At 41.6% G+C, this 23,116-nt stretch overlaps 2 protein-coding genes across 4 annotated transcripts; one reads left to right on the forward strand and one right to left on the reverse strand.

Moving 5' to 3' along the window:
* Positions 1–473: 473 nt before the first annotated feature.
* LOC109508443 (troponin T, cardiac muscle isoforms-like) lies at positions 474–10,990 on the forward strand. Of its 3 annotated transcripts, XM_019858425.1 has the most exons (14): positions 474–568; positions 640–691; positions 782–789; positions 4,607–4,651; positions 6,165–6,185; positions 6,281–6,299; positions 6,464–6,527; positions 6,642–6,758; positions 6,836–6,913; positions 7,114–7,215; positions 7,283–7,389; positions 7,458–7,548; positions 9,510–9,550; positions 10,832–10,990. In XM_019858425.1, exons 2-14 carry the CDS (start codon positions 663–665, stop codon positions 10,869–10,871), a joined length of 762 nt encoding a protein of 253 aa, XP_019713984.1. In that variant the 5' UTR covers positions 474–568; positions 640–662; the 3' UTR covers positions 10,872–10,990. The 3 variants fall into 3 exon arrangements, with proteins under 3 accessions (XP_019713984.1, XP_019713993.1, XP_019714003.1); XM_019858434.1 differs by lacking the exon at positions 4,607–4,651 and having other exon boundaries at positions 480–568; XM_019858444.1 differs by lacking the exons at positions 474–568; positions 782–789; positions 4,607–4,651 and having other exon boundaries at positions 653–691.
* A 1,666-nt stretch (positions 10,991–12,656) lies between these two features.
* On the reverse strand, positions 12,657–22,648 carry pkp1b (plakophilin 1b). Its single transcript, XM_019857645.1, has 13 exons — positions 22,111–22,648; positions 20,806–20,870; positions 19,873–20,240; positions 19,612–19,753; positions 19,118–19,325; positions 18,732–18,900; positions 17,491–17,608; positions 17,064–17,240; positions 16,826–16,996; positions 15,738–15,891; positions 14,691–14,877; positions 13,034–13,118; positions 12,657–12,881 (listed from the first exon to the last, which is right to left on the reverse strand). The coding sequence occupies exons 1-13, from the start codon at positions 22,304–22,306 to the stop codon at positions 12,807–12,809; spliced, it is 2,115 nt and encodes a 704-aa protein (XP_019713204.1). The 5' UTR covers positions 22,307–22,648; the 3' UTR covers positions 12,657–12,806.
* Positions 22,649–23,116: the final 468 nt, after the last annotated feature.

A 23,116-nucleotide genomic window follows, 5' to 3' on the forward strand; every position in this document is an offset into this window, starting at 1 on the left:
CTTGTCTCTGGTACTAAGCAGGTGGACTTCACCCCCCGCCCCCACCCGTCAATGTCGGTGCCATTCATGCAATTAATAATCCAGTTATTTTTTTCCAAGCTGTGCGAAAGGTTCTTGCATGCAGCTGTGTTTCCGCGTTGATCAAAGGTTGATGATGGTCCATTGAGGCGGCTCACGATTGGATCATGGCTCTACTTTTGGTGGTGATTACACAACCGTGGCACTCATTCAGGAGCCAAGGCCACAATAAAAGTCTTCTTGCAAATCAAAGAAGCGGGCCGGGGGAGGGCTGAGAGCCCACTGGAGTAGGTTTACACGTCTCACTAAGCCCGTCTTCTAATCTCCCCTTGACCCTTTATAGTGCCCATGTCCAGGTTTTTTGCAGTGTAAAAATAGTCAAAGCACGTCCAGTGAGAATGTACATTTCAATGCCTGCCGCCATCTGCTTGCAGGTATGTGTCCGCCGCCATTGTGCCGCCATGTGATCCGGCGCCCGGTTTAAAAGCTTACGGGGAGGGGGGGACAGCGTGGAACGTTTCACACTCCGCCACATCTCCAGAAGCGTCCGGTGAGTCTGCAGTTGTTGTGTTTTGTGATATTCTTCTTCGGCATACAATGACTTTTTTGGTCTTTATAAAGGTGCAGGTGCTTTGTGGTGCAATATGTGGGAGAGCGAGGAGGCCTCGTATGAGTGAGTACATTGAAAGATGGCGGTGCGATGACATGTTGGTGACATGGGTGACTAATGCATTGTTTTGTGTGTGTGTGTGTTGTCTTGCAGGGAACACCGTAAGTTGATTGACACATAGTAAATGCAAAATGATGCATGTCCTTACCCTAATAGCATAATTGCTGAAGTCATTTTGGAAAATTGGCAGAAAACATGAAGAAAGTCATGAAACATTTCAGAGTCAAGTTGCCTCCAAGCAACTTTTGCGGATTAACATGACTTGGATAACTATACAGACATACACACAATTTTCAACATAATGGTATTTTTTTTATTTATTAATATTGTGACAGTGTGCTAAATAGGACTTTAACAATTATGCTATTAGGCTCATGACTTACAATGATGATCATATGTTTTGTTGTATATTTAACAAATGTGAATTTTATTCATTAAAATGTAAAGGGATGTACATAGAATGATTCTTCCATCCATCCATCCATTTTCTGAACCGCTTTATCCTCATAAGGGTCGCGGACATGCTGGAGCCTATCCCAGCCGACATCGGGCAGTAGGCGGCGGACACCCTGAGCTGGTTGCCAGCCAATCGCAGGGCACACGAATATGAACACTCATTCGTGCTCACACTCACAACTATGGACAATTTTGAGTGTTCCATTAACCTGCCGCGCATGTTTTTGGAATGTGGGAGGAAACCGGAGTAACCGGAGAAAACCCACACAGACACAGAGAGAACATGCAAACGCTGAATTCGAATCCACGACCCCTGCACTGTGAGGCGGATGTGCGCGGCAGTCTATTTGCTAATCTAATTATTCAGTGAAATTTAATTATAAAGATTATGTATATGTGTACATATTTATCTCTCATACAGCATACACATATATAGACAGACAGATAAACAGATATAGATATATTGATAGATTTATATATAAATGTTCAATGTCATTTTAGGGTAATGTTACAAATGACACTATTACAACTGTAAATAAAATAGATGAAACATAAAATACATTCTTAATTTACATTAGGTAAATAATAATATGTTCCATACTGTGAGTCATCAATAAAATGTGCAGCGATACACGTTTTTTTAAATTGTCAAACAGGTGCAAAAAAATAACCACTCGACTGAAAGTGCAATGGCATAACGTAAAGTGGTCTCATGCATTTACTGTAGCCCCATTATGTATGGCCCCATTATGTCACATTTGCAACTTCCGTTTCCTGATCTATGGTTCTCAACATATGCTTTAACATAGAGTGTTCGCACAATTCGTTCAAACGACTGCTCAGTGATTTGCAGTAGTTTGTTGTCCAGCCTCAGGGGGCTTTTGCGGCGGCAAAGCTCACCCCTCCAGTCAGCTGCTTGTTTTTCCTGCCACTTTAATGGCTGCTTTGCGCACCTAAGCCTGATGCTTAGCGCGCCACGCGCAAAGCCGCCGGCTTCTCTGTGCTTCTTTGCTCTTTTGTATTTTTGTCCTGTTGCCACTGTATAAGCAGCTGTGCCTGTCCACCGTGCTGACCTTTATCCCCCAGTGGATGCATCCTCTTGGTTTTCATCCACCATGTCGCATACTTTTCAGCATTAAAATAAAGCAGCGTCGCAGAGGTTTGCGAAAGTATACGGCCCGCTTTTTGACCTTTTGCCACATTTCAAGCTTTAAACATTAAGATTAAACAAATTGGATTTTTTTTTTTTTTTATGTGAAGAATCGTCACCATGTAGGAAGTGGCTCTCAGTTTGGGATTGCCTGCTTTAGAAGCATCGTGGTTCATGAAGTTGGATACAAACTTAGAAGTTGCAATTTTATTTGACCCTTGAGTTATCCGCCATTGTTGTTGTCAAAGATGGAGTTTTTATTTTTTTTATTTATTTCTTCTCAATGTGTGTAAAGCCCCAAGGTGACTCAAGCAATCGATGTCACGATGTGTTTTTGTTTTGTCTGATGTTGTCTTGCTATCTTGTGGTTCATTATTTTCCTTGCTTGTTCAATTTTTTTTTTTTACTTCCATGTCTTCCAATCAGCTCATTGCCACTCGTGTCGAGTCCAGATGTTATTCGTTGTTTCTTCAGCTTACTTGTATTTTGTTCCCTGGTTTCTTTCTGTCTTTGTAGGTTGTCCATTCCTGTTAGTCGTCACGTCCCCAGCTCATCTCATGTCATGTCATGTCAAGTCAAGTCCTGTTGTAGAATTTTTTTTGGGGGGGGGGGGCGCTTTTGTAAATTTTATGTTTTTGATAAATCCAGTTCCCTTGCTTTGCTCTTTTGAAAAGATACTTTTTGGATTCCATGTTCTCCCTGGTTTTCCTTACCTGCTTCCCTGTTTTTGGGTCTTCTGACGAGCAAGACCTTGACAACTGGAGGATTTGAGTGAATACATTATTTGTTTTATAGCTGTAGAGTGGTACATGCAATCAGAAGAAACGCTAAAAGAGTTTGAGAGCGGAGACAGTGGCGTGATTTTTTTAATGATTTGGAAGCCTCGTTTCATGTACTTGGCGATCTCTTTAATCATTCAAATTTGGTAAGATTGTTTACAACATTCTTCTCTTTGGTGTGCCAAATGTACAAGATACGGTATTTCTTCTTACTTTATAGAGATAAATTAATTGCATATGAGCTGAAATTAAAAGTTAAATGCAACAACTTTACTTATTCTATTGCACTGAATAATAATAATAAAAAATTAAACTCAATGAAACTGCACAATTGGGACATTTAAATCAATGACATTTGCTTGCCACTGGAGGGAACCAGTCCACCACTAGTGGTGCTCGTCCCAAACTTGAAGAATCAGGGCCCAACTGCATGCAACCTGATGATTTTCATTCTTGCAGGACACGACCTGAACTATTTCCCAGACCTTTCCTCTGAAAAAGCACATTCACCACCTTTATTTGCTCCCTGGGCCACCCTTGAGTTAAAAGACAACAACCGCCAATAGAATTACCCCCAACTTAGTGCGGGGACTTCTGGCATTCCTTCTCTTGAACAACCCTCTTCAAATCTGGCTTGTATTCTGTTGTTGCCACTCAAAGCAGGCACTGTCTGCAGGCAAGCTGCAGCGGTTACTTACTACTCGGGTCAGCTTGCGGCTCCCGGTCAATCGCGATAGATGTATTGGTCAGCCCTGCCTTACTATCAGAGGTAATTCGCTGACTAGCTTAGCACCGTTGTTTGCTCAGGAGCGGTGACATAAAGGTCAAAATTCACTTGCCATCTGACTGGTTGCCCTGTATGTCAATCAAGTAACGGGATTGATGATAGGCTGATATCGTAAATTTTAGTGTACCTTGCGCCGTGTTGTTGCCACTCAAAGCAGGCACTGTCTGCAGGCAAGCTGCAGCGGTTACTTACTACTCGGGTCAGCTTGCCACGTAGGGCAGGGGTGGCCAAACTTTTTGACCGAAGATCAACTTTTGACGCGACCAACCTCCCGCGATTGACCCGATCACGCACACGCACGCATATACACACGCACGCACACACGCGGGCACCCAACTATGCACTTGCACGCATATGCAAGCACACTCGTACGCCACGATGAGCAACAGCCAGTCAGGAGCGGTGACATAAAGGTCAAAATTCACTTGCCATCTGACTGGTTGCCCTGTATGTCAATCAAGTAACGGGATTGATGATAGGCTGATATCGTAAATTTTAGTGTACCTTGCGCCGTTGTTTGAATGGCAGCGCGTTTTTGATGCTTGTCATGTGAAAGCCCGGGAGCCGCAGTGAACCAGCCAAAGAGCCGCAGAACAGTCAAGAATTTTCGGCTCACGTGTTTCTGTGTGCACTTGCACTGCGCGCCATGGGCAGGCTTCCATTTTCTGCTCTATGGTTATCATCACAAAATAATTATGTCCATGCTGCTTTGTTTGCTGCTAACTCTTCATGCTTGCTTTGCACAGAAGAGGAAGAGGAGGGGGCTGCAGAGGATGAAGGGGTAGATGGAGGTAGTTTCGCTGCTGCAGCTTATATTTCTTGTCACATGCACAACATGGTAACACCCGGTGTGTGTGTGTGTGTGTGTGTGTGTGTGTGTGTGTCAATTTTATGTACTTACAATAAAATATGGCAGATGAGTATTCTTCACTTTTTATGAGATGCATTGAAGAATAGATTATGAAACATTTATGAAATGCATGACAATTATAAATCGGCAAATATATTTAGCTGTTATTTTCATCAAAAATCATATTACACGTAAACAAAAAAGTAATTATTATTACAAAGAAAAATAAGAAAAATCACTGCAGCTTATTGAGTCACTGACCATCGTGACTCGGTAAATAGACAAACGAACTTGGGCCATCTCTTATTACATGCATGAGTGCGTTATACTGTCCCCTGGTGGACAAAGCCGGCACAACAGAAGGAGCAGCAGAATGACTCGAAGTGAGGCGGTAAATAATGCACAAACTGTTTCTTTTTTACGTTTTACATTTTAAAAAATATTTACTTAATGTTACAATATTATAGAGTACAATTTTCATTGTTGAAAAACAAGTAAAAAGCGTTTTTTGTAGAGTATTTGTGTTTTCATTTAAACGCAATTAAAAAAACTGAAAATATATCAAATCAGAACAAATAAATGCCTCGTGCAAATGCTCACTCTCCATCTATCTATTTTCGCATCGATGTTGCCTGAGTTATTTTTAATGGCGTGCGCTGAACAAACACGCGCGCACACCTTCATTCCATCATCACTGACAGCACTTGTCGACATGGCAGCTGCTTCCTTCTTTTCTCACTCAGCTGTCTTTTGACTGTTGTCTTTCCACCCCATCAACTGGAAAAAACTCTTTGTTTGAAAGTGAAACACTTAACACGCAAAAGGCAACTGTACTGTCAGTTTTTCCAAATGATAGACATCCACCAGGCCACTTCATTAGGTACACTTGCACAACCTAATGATATCCATTAAGAGAGCGGTGTCAACCCCTCAACCAAAAAATAAGTAAAATAATTTATTCCCTTTAACTGGTGAAAGTTTTTTTTTTTTTTACTTACCAGTACTCAAAAAACACTAACAATTACTTCTCCACCCCATTTAAAGACTAATTTTCAAAAAAACTGACGAGTAACAAATTTTGCCGAATGTTATTGGAGACTTTGGAAATATTTACGAGCTTTGTGTCCAGACTGTAAATGATTGCCGCTTGTGCAATACGACCACTACCAAATTTAACAAAATCACCCCCATAAAGCGAGCACTCATCAAGATTTGATTGTATTTTCACTGGCACAGGCAGCACTTCATCATCAAAGTGACACAATTCATTCTGTGCATTAGCTTAGCAGATCCGTGCAGATGGCGCATGCAGAGAAAACATTACAGTATGTGCAGGACTGGCAAACTCTTTAACAAGCATGAGGAAATGTCTCCAAACATTAGATAGAGCGGGACCGCACCTTATGAAAATGTTAACCACTGTTTTTTTGTGATGCTTTTGTGACGTTAATTAGATGGGGACGAGTCTGAGGACGGTAAGAAGCGCTCACAATATCACGCACAATGTGTTTTTATTGATGATTTTTAAACATTTTTGCATCTTTATTTTTTTTTTTTTTGCATGTCAAAGATGCCAAGAGGAAGTCAAGGTAAGAGATGTTTCATTCAATTATATAATTCAAAATGGTATGACTGTATGTACTGTAAATATATGTCTTGTTGTTAGAGATTGATATTTATTCCATAGAGTATGTCATTACAAAACATTCTTATGTATTCCACATTTTTTGTAATGATTATAATTTGTGGTCAGGCCTGGTTTTGTTCCCTGTATGGCTCCCCCCAAAATCCCAGATGGGGAAAAAGTGGACTTTGACGTGAGTTGATATTATTGATGGCTTTTCTATGATGACATTTAATCAATGCACCATTTCTAAGGCCACGAGTGATTGATTGACTGACTGACTGGTCACAAATGCGCATCATCTCAGGACATCCACCGCAAGCGCATGGAGAAAGACCTGACGGAGCTCCAGACACTGATTGAGGATCACTTTGAGAAGCGCAAGAAGGAGGAAGAGGAGCTCCTCAGCCTCACCGACCGCATCGTGAGGCTCCCTGTCGCCTCCAGGTGACATCATCAATAAGCGAAATACTTCCATTTCTCCCCTTTGTGACTCTTTAGGAAAAGCGCAGGTCCGAGAGAGCCGAGCAGATGAAGATCAGAGCGGAGAGGGAAAGAGAACGACAGAACAAAATGGCCGTAAGTTAAGTCCATCGCCGTCTGAGTCTTTTCTTTTTTTTCCTTCGATGGGGTTTGCTTTGGAAATAACGTCGAGTCAACGACAAACAACAAAGTATATTATCAGTGCTATGCAGAATTATGGCAATCTGAAAAATAATGACTGACTAGTTAAACATTTTAATGAACTCATGAATACGTTGCATTATTTTTTTCCTCAGGAGGAGAAAGCAAGGAAGGAGGAAGAAGAGGCCAAAAAGAAAGCTAAAGATGACGCCAGGAAGAAGTTGATCCTGAGCAATCTGACCTTTACCGGCTATAAAGTAACACAATGTCATTATTTCTGATGTGTATTTGGTGTTCCTAATATTTTTGGTTGGGTTTCGCCAGACACAGACGGGAACCACGCGACAAACGGAGCGAGAGAAGAAGAAGAAGATCCTCAACGAAAGGCGAAAGGAGTTAAACATTGAGCACCTGAGGGAGGACAAACTCAGGTGGAAATCAATTCGCCCATCGGTCAATCAAACAGTCGATCAACGTACGTGCGTTTGTGTCTATGCAGGGAAAAGGCCAAAGAATTGATGGATTGGATACGGCAGCTGGAGTCGGAGAAGTTTGAACTTCAGTACAAATACTCGAAGCAGAAATATGAGGTGCGTCAACAAAACAAACATTTTAATATATTACAGCACAATATTTTGCACTTTATAAACGGAGTACCTTCGTGTATTTTGTACCTGATACATTGATTAGTTTGCTACATGTTATACCCAGTAAACAATGTTGCAACATGTAACAACACTGGTGCCTTGAGATACGAGTGACCCGACTTGAGAGCTTCCCCTGTGATACGAGCTGTTGTACACTGTAACAATAGTCACGTCATTTTTTTTTTTTTTAATTCTGTGCGATCTTGTCCAACAATGCCCCCAAGCGGGTACACCAGAAGGAGCGGCAAATTTGTTTTATTATTTCCAATTCTAATTATGCCATTGATCAATTTAAAAAGGTGCTATTTTCTCTTAAAAAATATTTTTATTTTTATTTTATTCATTGATCTTGGGGGAAGCAGGAGTGTAATACTGTAATGGCATCTCCATTAATTTTATTTGTAAAAGACGATTTGAGATACGGGTGACTTGAGAAATAAGCGTGGTCAAATTACCGTAAACCCATATCTTAAGGCACCATTGTAATAAATTAAACTGTGTTTTCTCCCTCATAAATTAAGAAAACATTGTGCACCGACTAAACGACTAATCCAGACTACTCCAATTTGTGGCTTATTAAACTGACATTGATTTATTGCCCGTACATTGTCTGTAACAAACAAACTGTTCAGTTATTCACGTTTTTTTACAGCCCTCGGAGTAGGGATCATCAGTCAGCACGGAAGGATTACTCGCTATGTACTTTTTTGGTCATTTATTGAAGCACACAGCAGGTAATAACCTAAAAGTACGCATAAATACAACAAAATAAATTATCTATCTTCATGCGTCATGTCACTGTATATAATTGACATGAATTAGTCAAACTTAATACCTTCATCTTAACAATAAATCTATCACCCATGATTTTACGTGATGTATTGTAAATGCCATCATTACTTCCCGAATTAGTTTATATGTAATCAAACTCATTTATAACGTCATCAAGATTGTCTAAATATAAGAAACCATAAAAGTAGAACCGAACAAAAGGACTACAAATCCCAGCGGTCAAACCCGAAAGCGGAGCGCCGGTACTATTAACTCCAGCTGTAACGCAAAATGATCATTCAAACTTTCCAGTACAGCCAGACAAACATGACACGGCAACACTCCAATAAAAAAAGAACTTAGCAAAGACACCGCTGTAATTGCAAGACTTGACGTTTGCCCACGTTGCTTAAACTGCCGACTGCGAACAGCAACTAATTGTGATTGCGATGCAGCGAACACAAAGCGCTACGGACACAAAGCAGAGCAGACAAACAAAGCAAGCAAGCATTATTGAATCTAAATGATAACTCGACAGATCTGACAAAGAAAAGCGGACACAAACGTAACTTACCATTGGGGCCATGTTGACGACGAAGTGAGTGATTTTCATATGAAAAACACTGCAATGCCGCTTTTTAAACTTTAACGCGAACGGTAACCTGTCAGCGTCAGCCCCGCCCCTCTTAAAGCCCCAGGTAAATGCAACACAAACTAAGTGAACTGTACATAATTGTGAACTGTGGATTTTGTAGTAAATAAGAACACCATTTGTAACTTTTGAACTGACCACTTTACTCCATTTAGTGTCCAACTGAACTTGCCAGTTTGGTATATTTTCCACATCTACAGTGTCAAATGAGCTACAACTTAATTGTCTAGAAAGCTGCTTTTGTTGCATATTGACACACTGACCCATTCGCAGGATTTTGTACCCAATAATTGACTAATTTGCAGGATTGTAAACCATTTCATTTTTTTTTTTACAATTTGCACTCCAAAAAATGTCTACTTAACCACAATAACTGACAAGCTCTTTGTACCATCAACTGGCAAATCTGCAGAATTTTGCATCTCATACATTAAAGATTGCCATCTTATGACGTGACTAACATGGAACTGCACACACGCAGGTGACTGTGCTGAGGAACCGTGTCAGCGACCATCAGAAAATGTAAGTAGAGTCAATCAATATTCCTGCTTTCCACACAAATAATGAAACAAGATTCAGAGATGCTGAATGGATCACTTGATAATCTCAATGCCAAATAAACGGTGTGGGGGTTTTAACAAGGCAGTGAGCCCCTTAGCAGCTGCAAGGATCAGCTGCCAGCCTGCTAAGTGGGGGCTACGAGGGGGACAAAAAGTTGAGACTGTGTGACAAACACAAGCATAGCGAGGATGGTCCCAAAGTGGGGGACAGAGGGGATGAGGTCCAACAGCTGAGAGATCTTGAGTGCAACATGATCATTTGGTGACCCCACCGCCATCCAAATCACGCTAGACTCCCCCTCAGACCACTGATACACCACCTACTTAGCTCATTGAGTCATTGTTGGATGTGAACAAAGTGTTCGCTAAAAAAAACACAGCAAGTTTTTAGCCGCTAACTGTTAACAACTGTTAATCTATGCATTAAATTCCTGGATAAGAAACAATCCCACACCAATGATTAAATAAGTAAATTAGCTGGCAGCTTCTCTTGTTCCTCGGTAAAATTGGTGCGGCATTAAAAAGTGTGTGCACCAAACCTACCAAAGATTGGAACATTGATACATTGTTTGCGTAACCCATGGAGTCATTGTTGGTTGTGAACAAGTGTGTTTGCTAAAAACAGCAAGTTGTTAGCTGCTTACTGCTAATGAAAACAGTCAATGTACGCATTTAAACTTCCGTGTGAACACAATTATAAACCAATTAATAAAATGCGAGCAAGCTCCTTCACAATCACGTCACATTTTGTGAGCTATGTCACTTGTGGCGAGGCAAAATTGGTAGGGGCATAAAAATTTGCGCCACAAATTGACTGAGGATCGCAACGCTGATAAGCCACCTACTTAGCCCGTGGCGGCAATGTTATAAATACACAAGAATCTTTACTAAAATGACAACGGGTTGTCAACTGTCAATGTACGTAGTCACTCATGTACAACTACAATCACAAACTAACACTGAGTCACTTCTGGGTATAAATAAGAGTCTTGGCTAAACAACGGCGGGTTGTTAGCCACTAACTGCTAACGACAGTCAACAATAAATGTATGCATTCATGCTTGTTTAAAGATTAATAAAATTTGTCCATTAAATGTTAGTTAGCTAGCATATTCAGCAATGTACGTCAAAGGCATCGTCCCATTTCTTCCACCCGGTCGCCTCACATTTGTGAGGTCACTTGTTGCGAAGCAGAATTGGTAACGCATTGCTGATCTGTGCTGATTTTAACTATGTTTGTCAGTTCAAAGAGCAGCAGGAGCAAGCGAGGCCTGAGGAAGTAACAACAACACAGAGTCCTCATGTTTCCTCATCGGTCGCCTTACTTTCTAAAAATAATAAATCATCACCATGATTGTCTGTCAAGTCAAGTTCCTGCATGAATAAAAGTGTCAAAATGACATCATTTCTGTCTGCGTGTTTCTTTAACTTGTGGGAACTAAAAGACTCTAATGATATATCATCAACGTCATTACTCTTAATTATTATTGTTACAATTTAGCCTCACCCAGTTTCTAGAGTGCCAATCAGGTTTTCTTTTGATATCTGCTCCACTGTAACTTACCTGTTGGGTGTTGTATTGACTAAATGGACGACTATGTTCTATTCTGGACTTACGTAATGAATTGACTCGGCTGCTGCATTTAGTACTTAAAGTGCAATTTATATATTGACTACTTTGAGGCATTTTGTATTTGATCAATCAACTTTTGAAAATGAAACCAATTCTTTGAATTTCATACCTAATGAACTGACTACTGAGCAAGATTTTGTACCCCAATTTGAAAAAAATCAAAAATCAAGTATCGCACTACACTTTGGGCCTCATTAACTTACTAATCCAACAGAACAAATAATGCCTCATTAATTGCATGTTGCGTAATTGCATATTCATTTAACCTTAATTTATCCGGATATGGCAATTGAGAACAGATTCTAATTTGCAATTCTGAACTGGGTGACACACGGTGCCATCCGAAGGGCCCAACGGGGCACTTGCCCACTTGCCCCTGCCGACCACAGTCTCAACTGATATGTCACAGCATTAGGTCAACATGCTTTTTATAGGCTGCATCCATACAGGCTGTTCTTTTTTTACGAGTGCCTGAATGTGTTTGAAATAAGGCCTCATAAATTGTAAATGACATCAGTGAGGCCTGCCAGCGCCTCAGAAGGTAAGCTGAAGTCAAAAGTTCAGCAATCAACCAGGTGTGCAGAGTGGAAAGAATTGTTTTTCTTTTTTTCCTGCAAGCCAGACAAAAGCAACTTGACAGCCAATGAAAATGTCAATGAGCAGCGTATGGCTCCGAAAATTGCCTTTTGTATATACTAATAAATGACCAACTGCTACCTGATAACATGACTAAGTTTATTGCATTTCATTAGAAATGGTTTATCTTGCTCCATTTTGTATCAAATAGTTTTTTTTTTTACTTCCCTTTACTTTCTGCCAAATTTCTGTTATCTGTTTATGTGTTCAATAAACAAATAAATTGAGCTGTTGGATGCTTGTTAATATAAATTGACTGACTGACTGCATTTTGTACCCCATAATTTTGTAACTGATAAAGTGACAGATTTAACATATTGTGTACTTTAATAATAATAATAATAATTATTATTATTATATTGGTACCTAGCTGACTAGTTAAAAGCATTTTGTACTTCATAAACCTGCTCATTATTTTTCTTTTCTACCCAATAAACTAACCAACTCAATTCATTTTGTGCCTAGTATTGAATTATTTCAATTGTTTTTTTCACCATCATCCTCATTGCTATTTTTATTATTATTATTATTGTTATATTACTATTGTAGAGAATAGTCATTTGCGTAATCATTTGGAAATTAACTGAACAATTTGCTGTATTGTGTATACTGTATCGAAATAAACTCGATAGCCTGCTGCATTGAATACGTAATAAATGGAATCAGTGACACAATTGTTGTATTAAGCACCAAATAAAGGTAAGCTGAGGTCGAAAGTTAAGCACTCAGCAAGGAGATTGTAGTGCAAAAGTGTGCTTTCCTTTAGTTTTGGCAGTAGGCTCAGGCCAGAGACGATCAGTCAATGTATGACGATTTTGCCCCTGAAAACTTTATTGACATTTTCTTTTAAAAACACTCACTCACCAATCCACTTTTAAAAGGAGTTGAAGAACACAAAATGAAATGAGAAAGGTTGTCCCCGCGCACAAAGTAGGTGGGGCCCCGCACCCTAGTCGATGACTTGAATCGACCTGTGGGCCGCCGTGGTGATGTCGTTGATAAACGACGACTTGTTCATCCCTTGCTGTGGGACAAAAATGAAAAAGACAAAATCAGTGCAACCGCCGCAGAAAGCCTCCTCTATAACCTGCGCCGCCGCATTCCTGGGAACTTAATCCTGAGAGCTGTTTCTCACGAATACCAGTGAGAGGCGTGGAAGCAGGGAGGCAAACTCACCCTCTTCAGGAGGTTTTGGATATCCTTGTCAGACCACAGCTGGTAGAGGAACACAGACGCTGACTTGCTAGTTTTGGGGAAATATCTGCGAAAACCAGTCGGGATCAAGAGCAAATGTTAGAAAATGACGCATATATCAAAAGTCAGCTCAAAAGTAAGGATTTCCCCCTCATTTCCGATCAAATTCAGCAAAGGCCCAATTTTCGGATGTCTCGGAAACAGGGGTCACCAACTCTGGTTGTCGAAGGCCCCTATGCTGCATGTTTTTGATGTGTCCCTCCTCTAACACACCCGATTCAAATGATCAGCTCATTAGCAAGCTCTGTAGAACCCCGATAACAATCCAGATCATTTGAAAGCATTTCAATAGGTACATGTAGATTTTTGCTATTCGCTGATCGACCAGGTCCCGACACCAAACATTATATGTGCAGTAAGTCAATTCAATTTTACTTTGTACAGTCAAACCTCGTTTCAACGTACCCCGTTTTCACCCCTGTAACGTTCACATTTCAAAGTCCCCATTTCACGAAATTAATTTTCCATTTGCTGATTTTGCTTACCGCGAATACCTTTATAACGCAAACTTCCTTATAACGACCAGATTTTTTTCCCACAAGAGAGTGAAAAGGCCTTCGTTACGACGAACCGTGGGAAGCTAATTGCCGCGGCGGCCTTGCTTAAAAACAAAATGTATAATTTTGCCGGATTCCCCTCTGTTGCTTAGCAACACCACTGATCAACTTGGTACATTGTTGTCCTTCCTGCCCGCGCCGTAACTCACGGAGGCACGGCGCGGTCCTGAGCATGTGGTCGGAAAACATCTCTGGTAAACAGAAGCGAATCTCACTGTCTGCGAAGGCTGAAATTGTCTCTCACTTTGGAAAGGGAGTCGCCCAGACGTCTGCGGCACAGGCAGTTGCCTATGGCGGGTAACATTTGCTGACTGAATATTTTCAGAGATCAAGTGAGAATGCTACAGTTGTTTGTTTCATCCATCCATTCATTTTCCGATCTGCTTTATCCTCACAAGGGGTGCTGGAGCCTATCCCAGTCGTCTTCGGGCAGTAGGCGGGGGATACCCTGAACCGGTTGCCAGCCAATTGCAGGGCACACAGAGACAAACAGCCATCCGCGCTCACACTCACACCTCGGGACAATTTAGAGTGTTCCATTAACCTGCCATGCATGTTTTTTGGAATGTCGGAGGAAACCGGAGTACCCGGGAGAAAACCCACGCAGGTCTGGATGGAACATGCAAACTCAACACAGGGAGGCCAGAGCCAGAATCGAACCCTGCACCTCTGTACTGTGAGGTTGACGCATTAACCACTGGTCCACCGGGCCGTCTGTTTGCTTCATGTCTTATAAAATAATTTTTTTCTTCATACTGTATCCACATATTTGTAATTGACATGTTTATACTGTATTACATGTTCATGTTTTTACATCTATAAATGTTCATACTGTATTATACTTTGTGGTAGGCGGCCATTTTATTGGAAACGGTTAGGACGAACTACCGTTATAACGTACAGATTCGTTATGTCCCTCGAGGTACGTTGCAAAGAGGTTCAACTGTATTTGTTATTTGTGGGGTCTCTCACATTTTAAGAATCGTTTAAGATGCTAACAATCGGCATGCGACATTACTGGCCTGTTCTGGCTGAGCTCCTTCAGCGAGTTGATCAAGCCGCCGTTCAGCAGGCGCTTGCTGGTCTCGGGCTCCTTGGCCACCAGGAAGTTGGCCGTCTGACACGCCATGGCCAGGGTGTCGTCAGACTCGTTGCCCTCCTTGGTCCCCGCGCTCAGGATGCCCAGTAGCTCAGGCAACACCTTGCGAGCTGCGACAACAAAATGTCTGACGTCAACACATCTCGGAAAAACTTTTATTAAACCGTAACTCACTCATTAATAGCCACATATAAGTTTATAAAACCTGAGTAACTTTTCACTGACCTTGGAGGAACAAATTATAAACGCTCGATATGTATGCAGTTGTAAAGCAGTTTTGTTTGTTCTACTTAATTGACTCTTTAGCTAAAACGTACCTACTAATCACCCCCTTGCTCCATTTAGTACCTAAACAATTGACTAATAAGCTCATTTTTGGACCAAATGAATGAAGTAGTTTGTGTATTTTGAAGCAAATAAACTCACTACATTTCTCAACTCAACTGTATTTATTGAGCACTTTAAAACAACCACCGCTGCATTCAAAGTGCTGTACATGGAGCAAAAATAATTCACACAACAAACGACAAAAAACAATAAATTAATAAAGACAGTAGAAAGTACAAAAACAGTCAAGTTAAAACTCAAGGCAAGTCTGCCAGTTGTACTGACGTTTGATTAACGTTGAACATCCTTAAGCAATTCACTCCATTTTGAGTGAAATAAACTGACTAATTTGTTCCATTTTGTCCCAAAGAAATTTGACCAATTTTCTGCGTTTTGTACCTAATAAATCAATAGAAGTGCTATATTTTGTTTCGAATAAATTAACACACACTGCAGAAATCAGATTATTTGATGCATTTTGTACCTGACACGCATGCAATACACTGTACCGCATAAAATATATTAGCTTTTTTTTTTTTTTGTAATAGAATATTAGGCTTTTTGGCATTTGGTTGTATCCTTTTTTTTTTTGGTAGGAAATCCTTCGAAATTGTGATAAATTGGCATTGATGTGATTTCTCACCCAAGATGCCTTGCAGGTTGGGATTCTTGCTGAAGTTCCGAATCAACGCCACCGCGTTCCTCTGCAGGGTGACTTTGTTTGACTTCAAAAGTGGCGTGATTACCTGCAGGCCATTCAGCTTTTGCACCACCGTCTGGCTCATGACGTTGGAAACCTGAACACAAGGCAGGGAACGCAAGAAGACCCATCTTAAATTAATTAAAAAAGAAAAATCAGTTATGAGTCCGCACGTTGTACTAATATTAGTACTTTGTAGTAAAACTTTGTATTACTGTTTAACTTTGTTCCTCGTGCACTTCATTGCAAAGGACTTTGCGTCACACTTTGTATTTTGTAGTTCTGAATTGATTGTTTTTATTTATTTATTTTTCCATCCTCGTTGGCTTATTTGTTTTAAATTCATGAAGGTTTTGTCACTCAAAGTTTATATTTTGAAAAACACATTTAAAAACATTATTTATTTTGATTATTATAATCATCCATCCACCCATTTTCCAATCCGCTGATCCTCACGAGGGTAGCGGGTGTGCTGGAGCCTATCCCAGCCGTCTTCGGGAATGAGGCGGGATACACCCTGAACTGGTTGCCAGCCAATCGCAGGGCACACACAGACAAACAACCATCCAGTCTCACACTCACACCCAAGGACAATTTAGAGCGTTCCGTTAAACTGCCATGCATGTTTTTGGAATGTGGGAGGAAAGCGGAGTACCCAGAGAAAACCCACGCAGGCACGGCAACATGCAAACACACAGAAGTGAACCCTGCACCTCTGCAGGGTGTGGTGGACGTGCTAACCAGGGCAGTCGACCGATTATTATTAATATTACTGTATTATTATTATTATTATTATTATTATTAATCAAATAATGCGTATTGCCATAAACACATATAAAAGTACATTGTTCCGGTATAGATTCCCATGTACCAGTAATCAGAACTGAACCAGTTCAAATGTGAAAAGTACCTTTTCCGACCAATGATAAAGGGTCACTTTAAAAAACACGGTGTAGCGAAAACGAAAACCAAAAACAGTGATGTCGCGAGAGAACACCATACATCTTCAATACGACTGGTCTGGTGCTTACGATGCCGTCTTGTGCTGTGAGGTTCTGCAAAGTTCCGCAGCAAGCCTCCTGGGTTTCCTCCCGATGACTTGAGTCTAATAAGGACAAGTAGTTCTGCAGGGTTTTGGAGTGGATGAGCCAGCCGGCCCCACTCGGGTTGGGGTCCTCCACCACTGGGAAATCAAAGTAGCGCTGAAGGCAGAGGGGGAAGCTCACCATTGGATAGGATTAGATAGTTGATAGAAATATGCCGCCTTACCTTGTTGTCAGAGCCTTTGCTTTGGGAACTGAAGCAGCTGATGGGCCCGGTGTCACCCTGACTCTCCACTGGGCCAACGGGCTTGGCAAGTGCTGTAATGCGGTTGAACAAAGCCGGGGCCTCGGATTCCAACTCAAAGGTGAGGTTGTGCAGAATGCACGCGCAGTTCTCCACACACTGTTTGGAAACATGCATTTTAATTGGGGCACGCACATATCGACAATTGACAGTTGTCTGAGTTTCAAAAGAGACTTTTTTTCCTCCCGAACTGCTGGGAAAATGATTAGGGTTATACAGTAGTCAGTTTTAACCTGTTCAATAGTTATTGTCAGAAATCTTGATGCGTGTGTGGTCAAAACAAATTTCGGTGGTCACTCTTCACTAACAAGGGGTGGGGTGGGGGTTGGGAATCACAATATGTCGTTACCTTATCATCTGTCCTGCCAGCATCCACACAGTCTTCAAGGTAAGCGACCAAGGAATCCACCAAACCTCGACATTTCCTCATGGTCTGCCGGTTGCTCTGGTTTCCACTGCTGAGGTTTCTGTCACAAACAAAACACACATATACATATTGGAATACAGTATATACACACACACACACACGCACGCATGCACGCACGCATGCGCGCGCGTGCACGCGCGCACACACACACACACACACACACACACACACACACACACACACACATTAGAAGATGTCTATAAAATGTGAAAAACATTCATATTTCTTGCACTTGATGTAACTTTGCCGTTGAGCAGTTTTATACCATCCTTGAATCGGAATTTTTATGGATGAGAGCCCTTTGCATGGGAGGATGGGAGGAATCACAATTATTATTCAAACCCTTTGTTTTCTGCATGCAATGAGAAATGTATTACACAAATGAAATACAATAGGATATTGTGATGAGCCCAGTGTGCATTGGCTCAATAAAAAAAAGACATTTGCATGTATTTTGTCCGTATTTAAAATGGCATTTTTCTCATAAATCTGGTTCATCAGCACTATTGCGGGGCCGCATTGATGAAAATTTGGGGCCCCTTCCATCATTTAAGTTGCCTATCCCTGTGCAAGGAGCATGGTGTTGATGCTTTATGATCCTCTCCGTTTTAAATGCTTTGCTTTTGGCATCTATAAGCAATTCAAAAAAAACTCTTTCAAAGGGCATTAATTATTTGTGGCTTTTTCGCTATTTGCGGCAGAGTTCGGTTCCTGTCCCGCAAATAGCATAGGTTCATTCCATTTGTTTGATGATGTTTCCATACTTAAACACAGTGTAGTCTATGAAGTGCTGCCTCCATGAGTAAAAATACTGCTCTTGTCTCATCAGATGTTTGTGCATTCCTCACAAAATGGGCTGTGCTTCAGCAGTATATGGGGGTGTATACATATAGTCACTCAGTTGTATGAGACACGACCACCCACTCAGCAAACACGGTGTGAAAATGGTACTACACCTCTTAATCTTTGCGCTGCGATTAGTTGGCGACCGGTTCAGGGTGTCCCCTGCCTCTCACCAAAAGAGACCTGGGATAGCCCCCGGCACGCTCACAACCCTAGTTAGGTTGAGTGGTTTGGCAAATGATTGAATTCTTAATCTTTGGGCTATTTTATTGTCAACATTTGTCTGTAACAAAATTGTTGATTTTGCAAAATTGTTTTACCGCAGACAGCTAGTGGCGTGAAAGAAGGACTCAGGATCCGGACCGCTGGCTGTGTCCCGCTCTGGGCTTGCGGTGTAAGGCAGGATGATGCGTTCCATCAGAACAGCCAGCGTGCTTTTTAGCAGGTCCGTCTTCAGGCTGTTGGCGGATGACAAATTCCACAGAAGACCTGGAGGGACATAAAAGGAATGTTGTTTCCTAAAACATTCAGAAGCGAATCTGGAAAATATTCAATATTCAACACACGTTTTGCTCTTATAGCCTACTTTGCGAATGCACTGTATTAATGTTCAGTCATTGGTATGTAAAAGCAGCATCACCCAGAATTTCTGCCTGATGACTGATTGACAGCGGGATTAAGGAGCAGGATAAACTGCGTGATCTACCTGTGAGCTGTTTCTGGGTCTCAAGGGAGTCGGTTTCACGAAGCAGGGCCACAGCAGACGCGATGCCACCACATCGTTGGATCTCCACTTTGTTGTCGTTGTTCTTGAAGGCGAGGTTGCGTAGGGCGGCCGAGGCCGTCTGCCTCAGGGTCGGGTTGGGGCTGTGCAGCAGCGCCACCAAGGGAGCGATCCCGTTGCGCTTCATCACCTGGTTTGTAATATTCAAGTATTCCATCCTCAATCACGCATACGTCCATTGTTCATAGCGCTCATTAGCTCAAACTCACCCTCGATTTATGAGGAGAAATGAGACAGAAAATGATAAATCTGACAAAAAATGGATAGGGTAATACACTGGGGCATCGGATTATTCAGTCACACAGCGAAGATCCTTCTTCGTTTCCTCCCGTGTTAGGCAACACACTTAACACCTCTAGTGACAATGTGAACTTTGAAGCTATAGCGCTAATCTCTTAGCCAGTGAGATAAGTCACCTCTTCCTTGGCCTTGTCGTTCATGAAAGTGTTGTGCTGGATGTAGGAGGCTCCGCGGTGCTGGTATTCGATATCCTCGTTGCACAGGAAGTCGACGGCTTCTTTCATGGTGATGTCAGCCACCGCGCTGTTTCCACTTGACCTGCATATTTAATAACATGGATGTTGACAAGCGTTTTGATTTGCTTTACATTAACCCTAAATCGACAAATATGGTTCTAGTAAAGTGGTGACGAACATCACCGTGTCGTCCTCCCTTACCCAGAATCCATTTTGCCGGGCAGCTTGCTTTGCTTGGGCAGACTGTCCAGCAGCAGAGGCTTGGACTGTGTTTTCTTGACGTCAAGCGGACTGCTGACGAAATGCTGACTGTTACCCGTGAACTGATTACTGCTGCGGAGCATCTCCGTTTTGTAGGTGCTACGGTTAGAGAGGAGCCTATGCGGAAGCTCGCGGCGTTTGGGTAAGGAGGACTGCCAGCCTAGGTCGGGCTCTTCGCGGTTGGGGGCCACCCAGCCCATGGGAGTGTAGCCGAATTCATAGCGACGACTGAAGGTATTGGTGGTCTTGGCAATGGCGCTAGGGGTGCTGTTGAATGACTGGCGGTTGAGGCTTTTCTCAAGAGGGACCTGTCGGGACAAAACACAAGTGTGTTTGGAGGAGAACAAATGCATTGCATATGCATATGCACGAACCGTAACCATATGGATCATACTTCTGGACTGTCACTAACTCAAAACCCTGACCTGGCCAACCACACCCCTACAAAACGTTACATATGAACCATACGAGCATTTGACTAACCCTAAACCTAACACAAAAATGTTTATAGAAAAGTGGTAAAGTTCATTCACTTAGCCAGCGCTGCATCCTAATTTTCATCTGCCTTCCAGGTGCGATATTTAAAGACGCACACACTTCATCTTAAGTTTCATAAATAATATTGAGAGTGCTAAATTCATAGATACTCCGTTCAGAAAGCTCAAAACAAACAGTGCGGCAATTTTTGCCTGTTTGGCAGATGCAATCCTGGTTCCTCCGGGTTAGTAAAACCTACTAATCCTACGAACCCGAAAGACAACGCCTTAACTAGACTAACCCATTGACCATAACTCTACTGACTGTACTATTTCCACTAACACTAAACCCCTAAACACTAGGCCTGACTAACCCTTAAGTTTAAAACATACTCACAGTTTTTAGGTAACCATTCCCAAAGAAGACATTTCCATTAGAAACGATTGCATCATTCAAAGGGCCTGAAAGAGGAAATAAAAAAAAAAGTTTGATCGGGCAAAAGCAAAGACTGCGGCCGCAGATTGATTACCGGTACCTCAAAGTGATCATCACTCTAATTCCAACAGACCGAGTTGTGACTCATCTGTGGTTCAAAGCTGTTGGAACTAATCAGAGGAACAACGTTCCTAAAAGACTGAATTGGCAGCGGAGGGCACGTCAAAAGTCTCGCAGAGAAGTATATACTCAAAAGTATGGGTGCGTACAGGGCAAAAGGAGTTTATAGTATTTTAATGAGGCGGCAATTAGAAAAACCTGTTTGCTTAAAGTTACAATGTCTGGATTTGACAACGTAGAACTGCAACACACCGAGCGCCGTCTCATGATTACACCGTATTATTAAGGCAGGCTATAAAAATGCATTATCACAAGCCCGCCTATTGGAAGGTGATACTGTAAACCCTTTGGAGCTTACATAATATCTAAACAGTCTGATAGTAGTGAACGTTTATGGCGGATATCACTTTTATGGGCTCCACCTTCAATACACCAATTGGTCATTGAACTATGACCAGGCACACACAATCATTTGATTTTTCCTTCAATGAAATAACAAAATGAAAAATGAAATAAAAAGTTAGACTAGGTGGGGGTGCGGGGGGTTATAAAAATATGACCCAAAAACGAACAATACTGAACTATGAACTATGGACAATATTTACAGAATCGGAATCAAATAAAATATACAGGAATAACATTAATATGTTTTGTGTAGCTAGTGAAAAATTAAGCCACTATAAAATCACACACACAAAATACATAAATACACACAAAAAGAAGAACTATAGAGCAAAAGCTGAATTGAAAACTGATGCCAATCTTGCAGGATTTGGTCTTAAACTGAGGGTAAAGTTAGTTTTGGAAGACATTTGACAACTGCAGGAGATTTACAGCAATATGAGTCAGGTATTACTCAAATGTAAAGCAAGTACAAGTAGAGTGCTTTTAGAGTGAACACTGCACAACGGAATGAAAAAAAATCAGATTTATGGAGTGATTATTGCATAATCAGTACTAACCAGATGGTATTACACCTTCTCTTATGATGGATGTTGAGTTGTAACATTGTGCTGAGCTAATTAGTATGTGCACTAATAGTTGCAGGTTATACAACAAACCGAACTTTAAAGGAGCTGCTCTGTATAATCAAGGCCAATTAGTAGACGTTTGTGCAACGCTGGACGAATTGCTGAAACTTCTTACTGGTCGGAGACAAAGAGGTCGAGCCAGTCCTGCTGCTGCTGGAGTGCCTGGATCTGGTCCTCTGCACGCTCTGCACCTGCTCCAGGACGCGCTGCTCTCCGGAGCGGTACTGCTGGTGGGCCGAGGGCAGGGCCAGAGAGGTGTCGTCCACGGGAGAGATGGACAGGGCCGATTTGAGCGGCTGGAGGCCGGCCATCGTGACGGAGGTTCCGAGGCTCAAGCGACGCAGGGATGAATGAGTCCAGTCGGTTCGGTAGACAGGTGAGGGAGGGACTCAGGGAGGGAGAAGCTGCGGAGCAGGGAGGAGGGCTGGCACACCTTATCCAGACCGCGCCCTTTCTGACACGTTGAGTTGGGCTTTTTTTTTAATAATCTTTGGGTGTGTCAACACTGAATGGTGCACCTGGTTTACCAGTTTCACCTGCTGGAAGACAAGAGTACAACAGTCAATACTGTTGTTCTATTTGAGCTATTGTAAGAACATTAGCCCCAAAATGAATAAATAGTATAGCTAACAATTTCAAAATAAGAAGAGGAATAATAAACAGATTCTCATTCTTAAAAGACTTTTGAGAACAGTACATACAGATAATAGGGCTAAAAAAAGCCCCCTCCTGCCTGAAGACAGCACAGCTTTTATTTGCCGAATACTTTAGCCCAATTTCAACCAAAATCACTGGAATAAGAATTAGAATTACTTCAAAGATCAAATAATACTTTCAAATACTGTAACAAATCGGAAACCTATTACTAAATACCAAAAAAAAAAAAAAAAAAACATTGAATAGAAAATAACTGCAGCAGGACAAGTCACACTTTGAGGAATACTTGGGATTTTAAGACTACAGTACCCGAAAATGACAACCAAATCATGAAAGTATTTTAGCAATTTCAAAACGAATGGAATAAAAATACATAAAACATCTTCATAATATGAAACAAACATTTTGGTTTATGACACTAATGATTCAATCATTTTATAACAACACCTTGACAGTGCATAAGT

This window comes from Hippocampus comes, unplaced genomic scaffold (genome assembly GCF_001891065.2).
Source record: "Hippocampus comes isolate QL1 unplaced genomic scaffold, H_comes_QL1_v1.1 scaffold17, whole genome shotgun sequence".
NCBI classification, from domain to species: Eukaryota; Metazoa; Chordata; class Actinopteri; order Syngnathiformes; family Syngnathidae; genus Hippocampus; species Hippocampus comes.

Excerpts from the sequence above, each read along its gene's own strand:
- LOC109508443 (XM_019858425.1), top strand. The coding sequence starts at position 663 with ATGTGGGAGAGCGAGGAGGCCTCGTATGA. Across the intron at positions 6,759-6,835 it reads TCAGCCTCACCGACCGCATC|GAAAAGCGCAGGTCCGAGAG; the intron begins GTGAGGCTCCCT and ends GTGACTCTTTAG. Across the intron at positions 7,216-7,282 it reads TGACCTTTACCGGCTATAAA|ACACAGACGGGAACCACGCG; the intron begins GTAACACAATGT and ends GGGTTTCGCCAG.
- pkp1b (XM_019857645.1), bottom strand. The coding sequence starts at position 22,306 with ATGGCCGGCCTCCAGCCGCTCAAATCGGCCCTGTCCATCTCTCCCGTG. Across the intron at positions 18,901-19,117 it reads GACCCAGAAACAGCTCACAG|GTCTTCTGTGGAATTTGTCA; the intron begins GTAGATCACGCA and ends ATGTCCCTCCAG. Across the intron at positions 17,609-18,731 it reads CACGCCACTAGCTGTCTGCG|AAACCTCAGCAGTGGAAACC; the intron begins GTAAAACAATTT and ends TGTTTGTGACAG.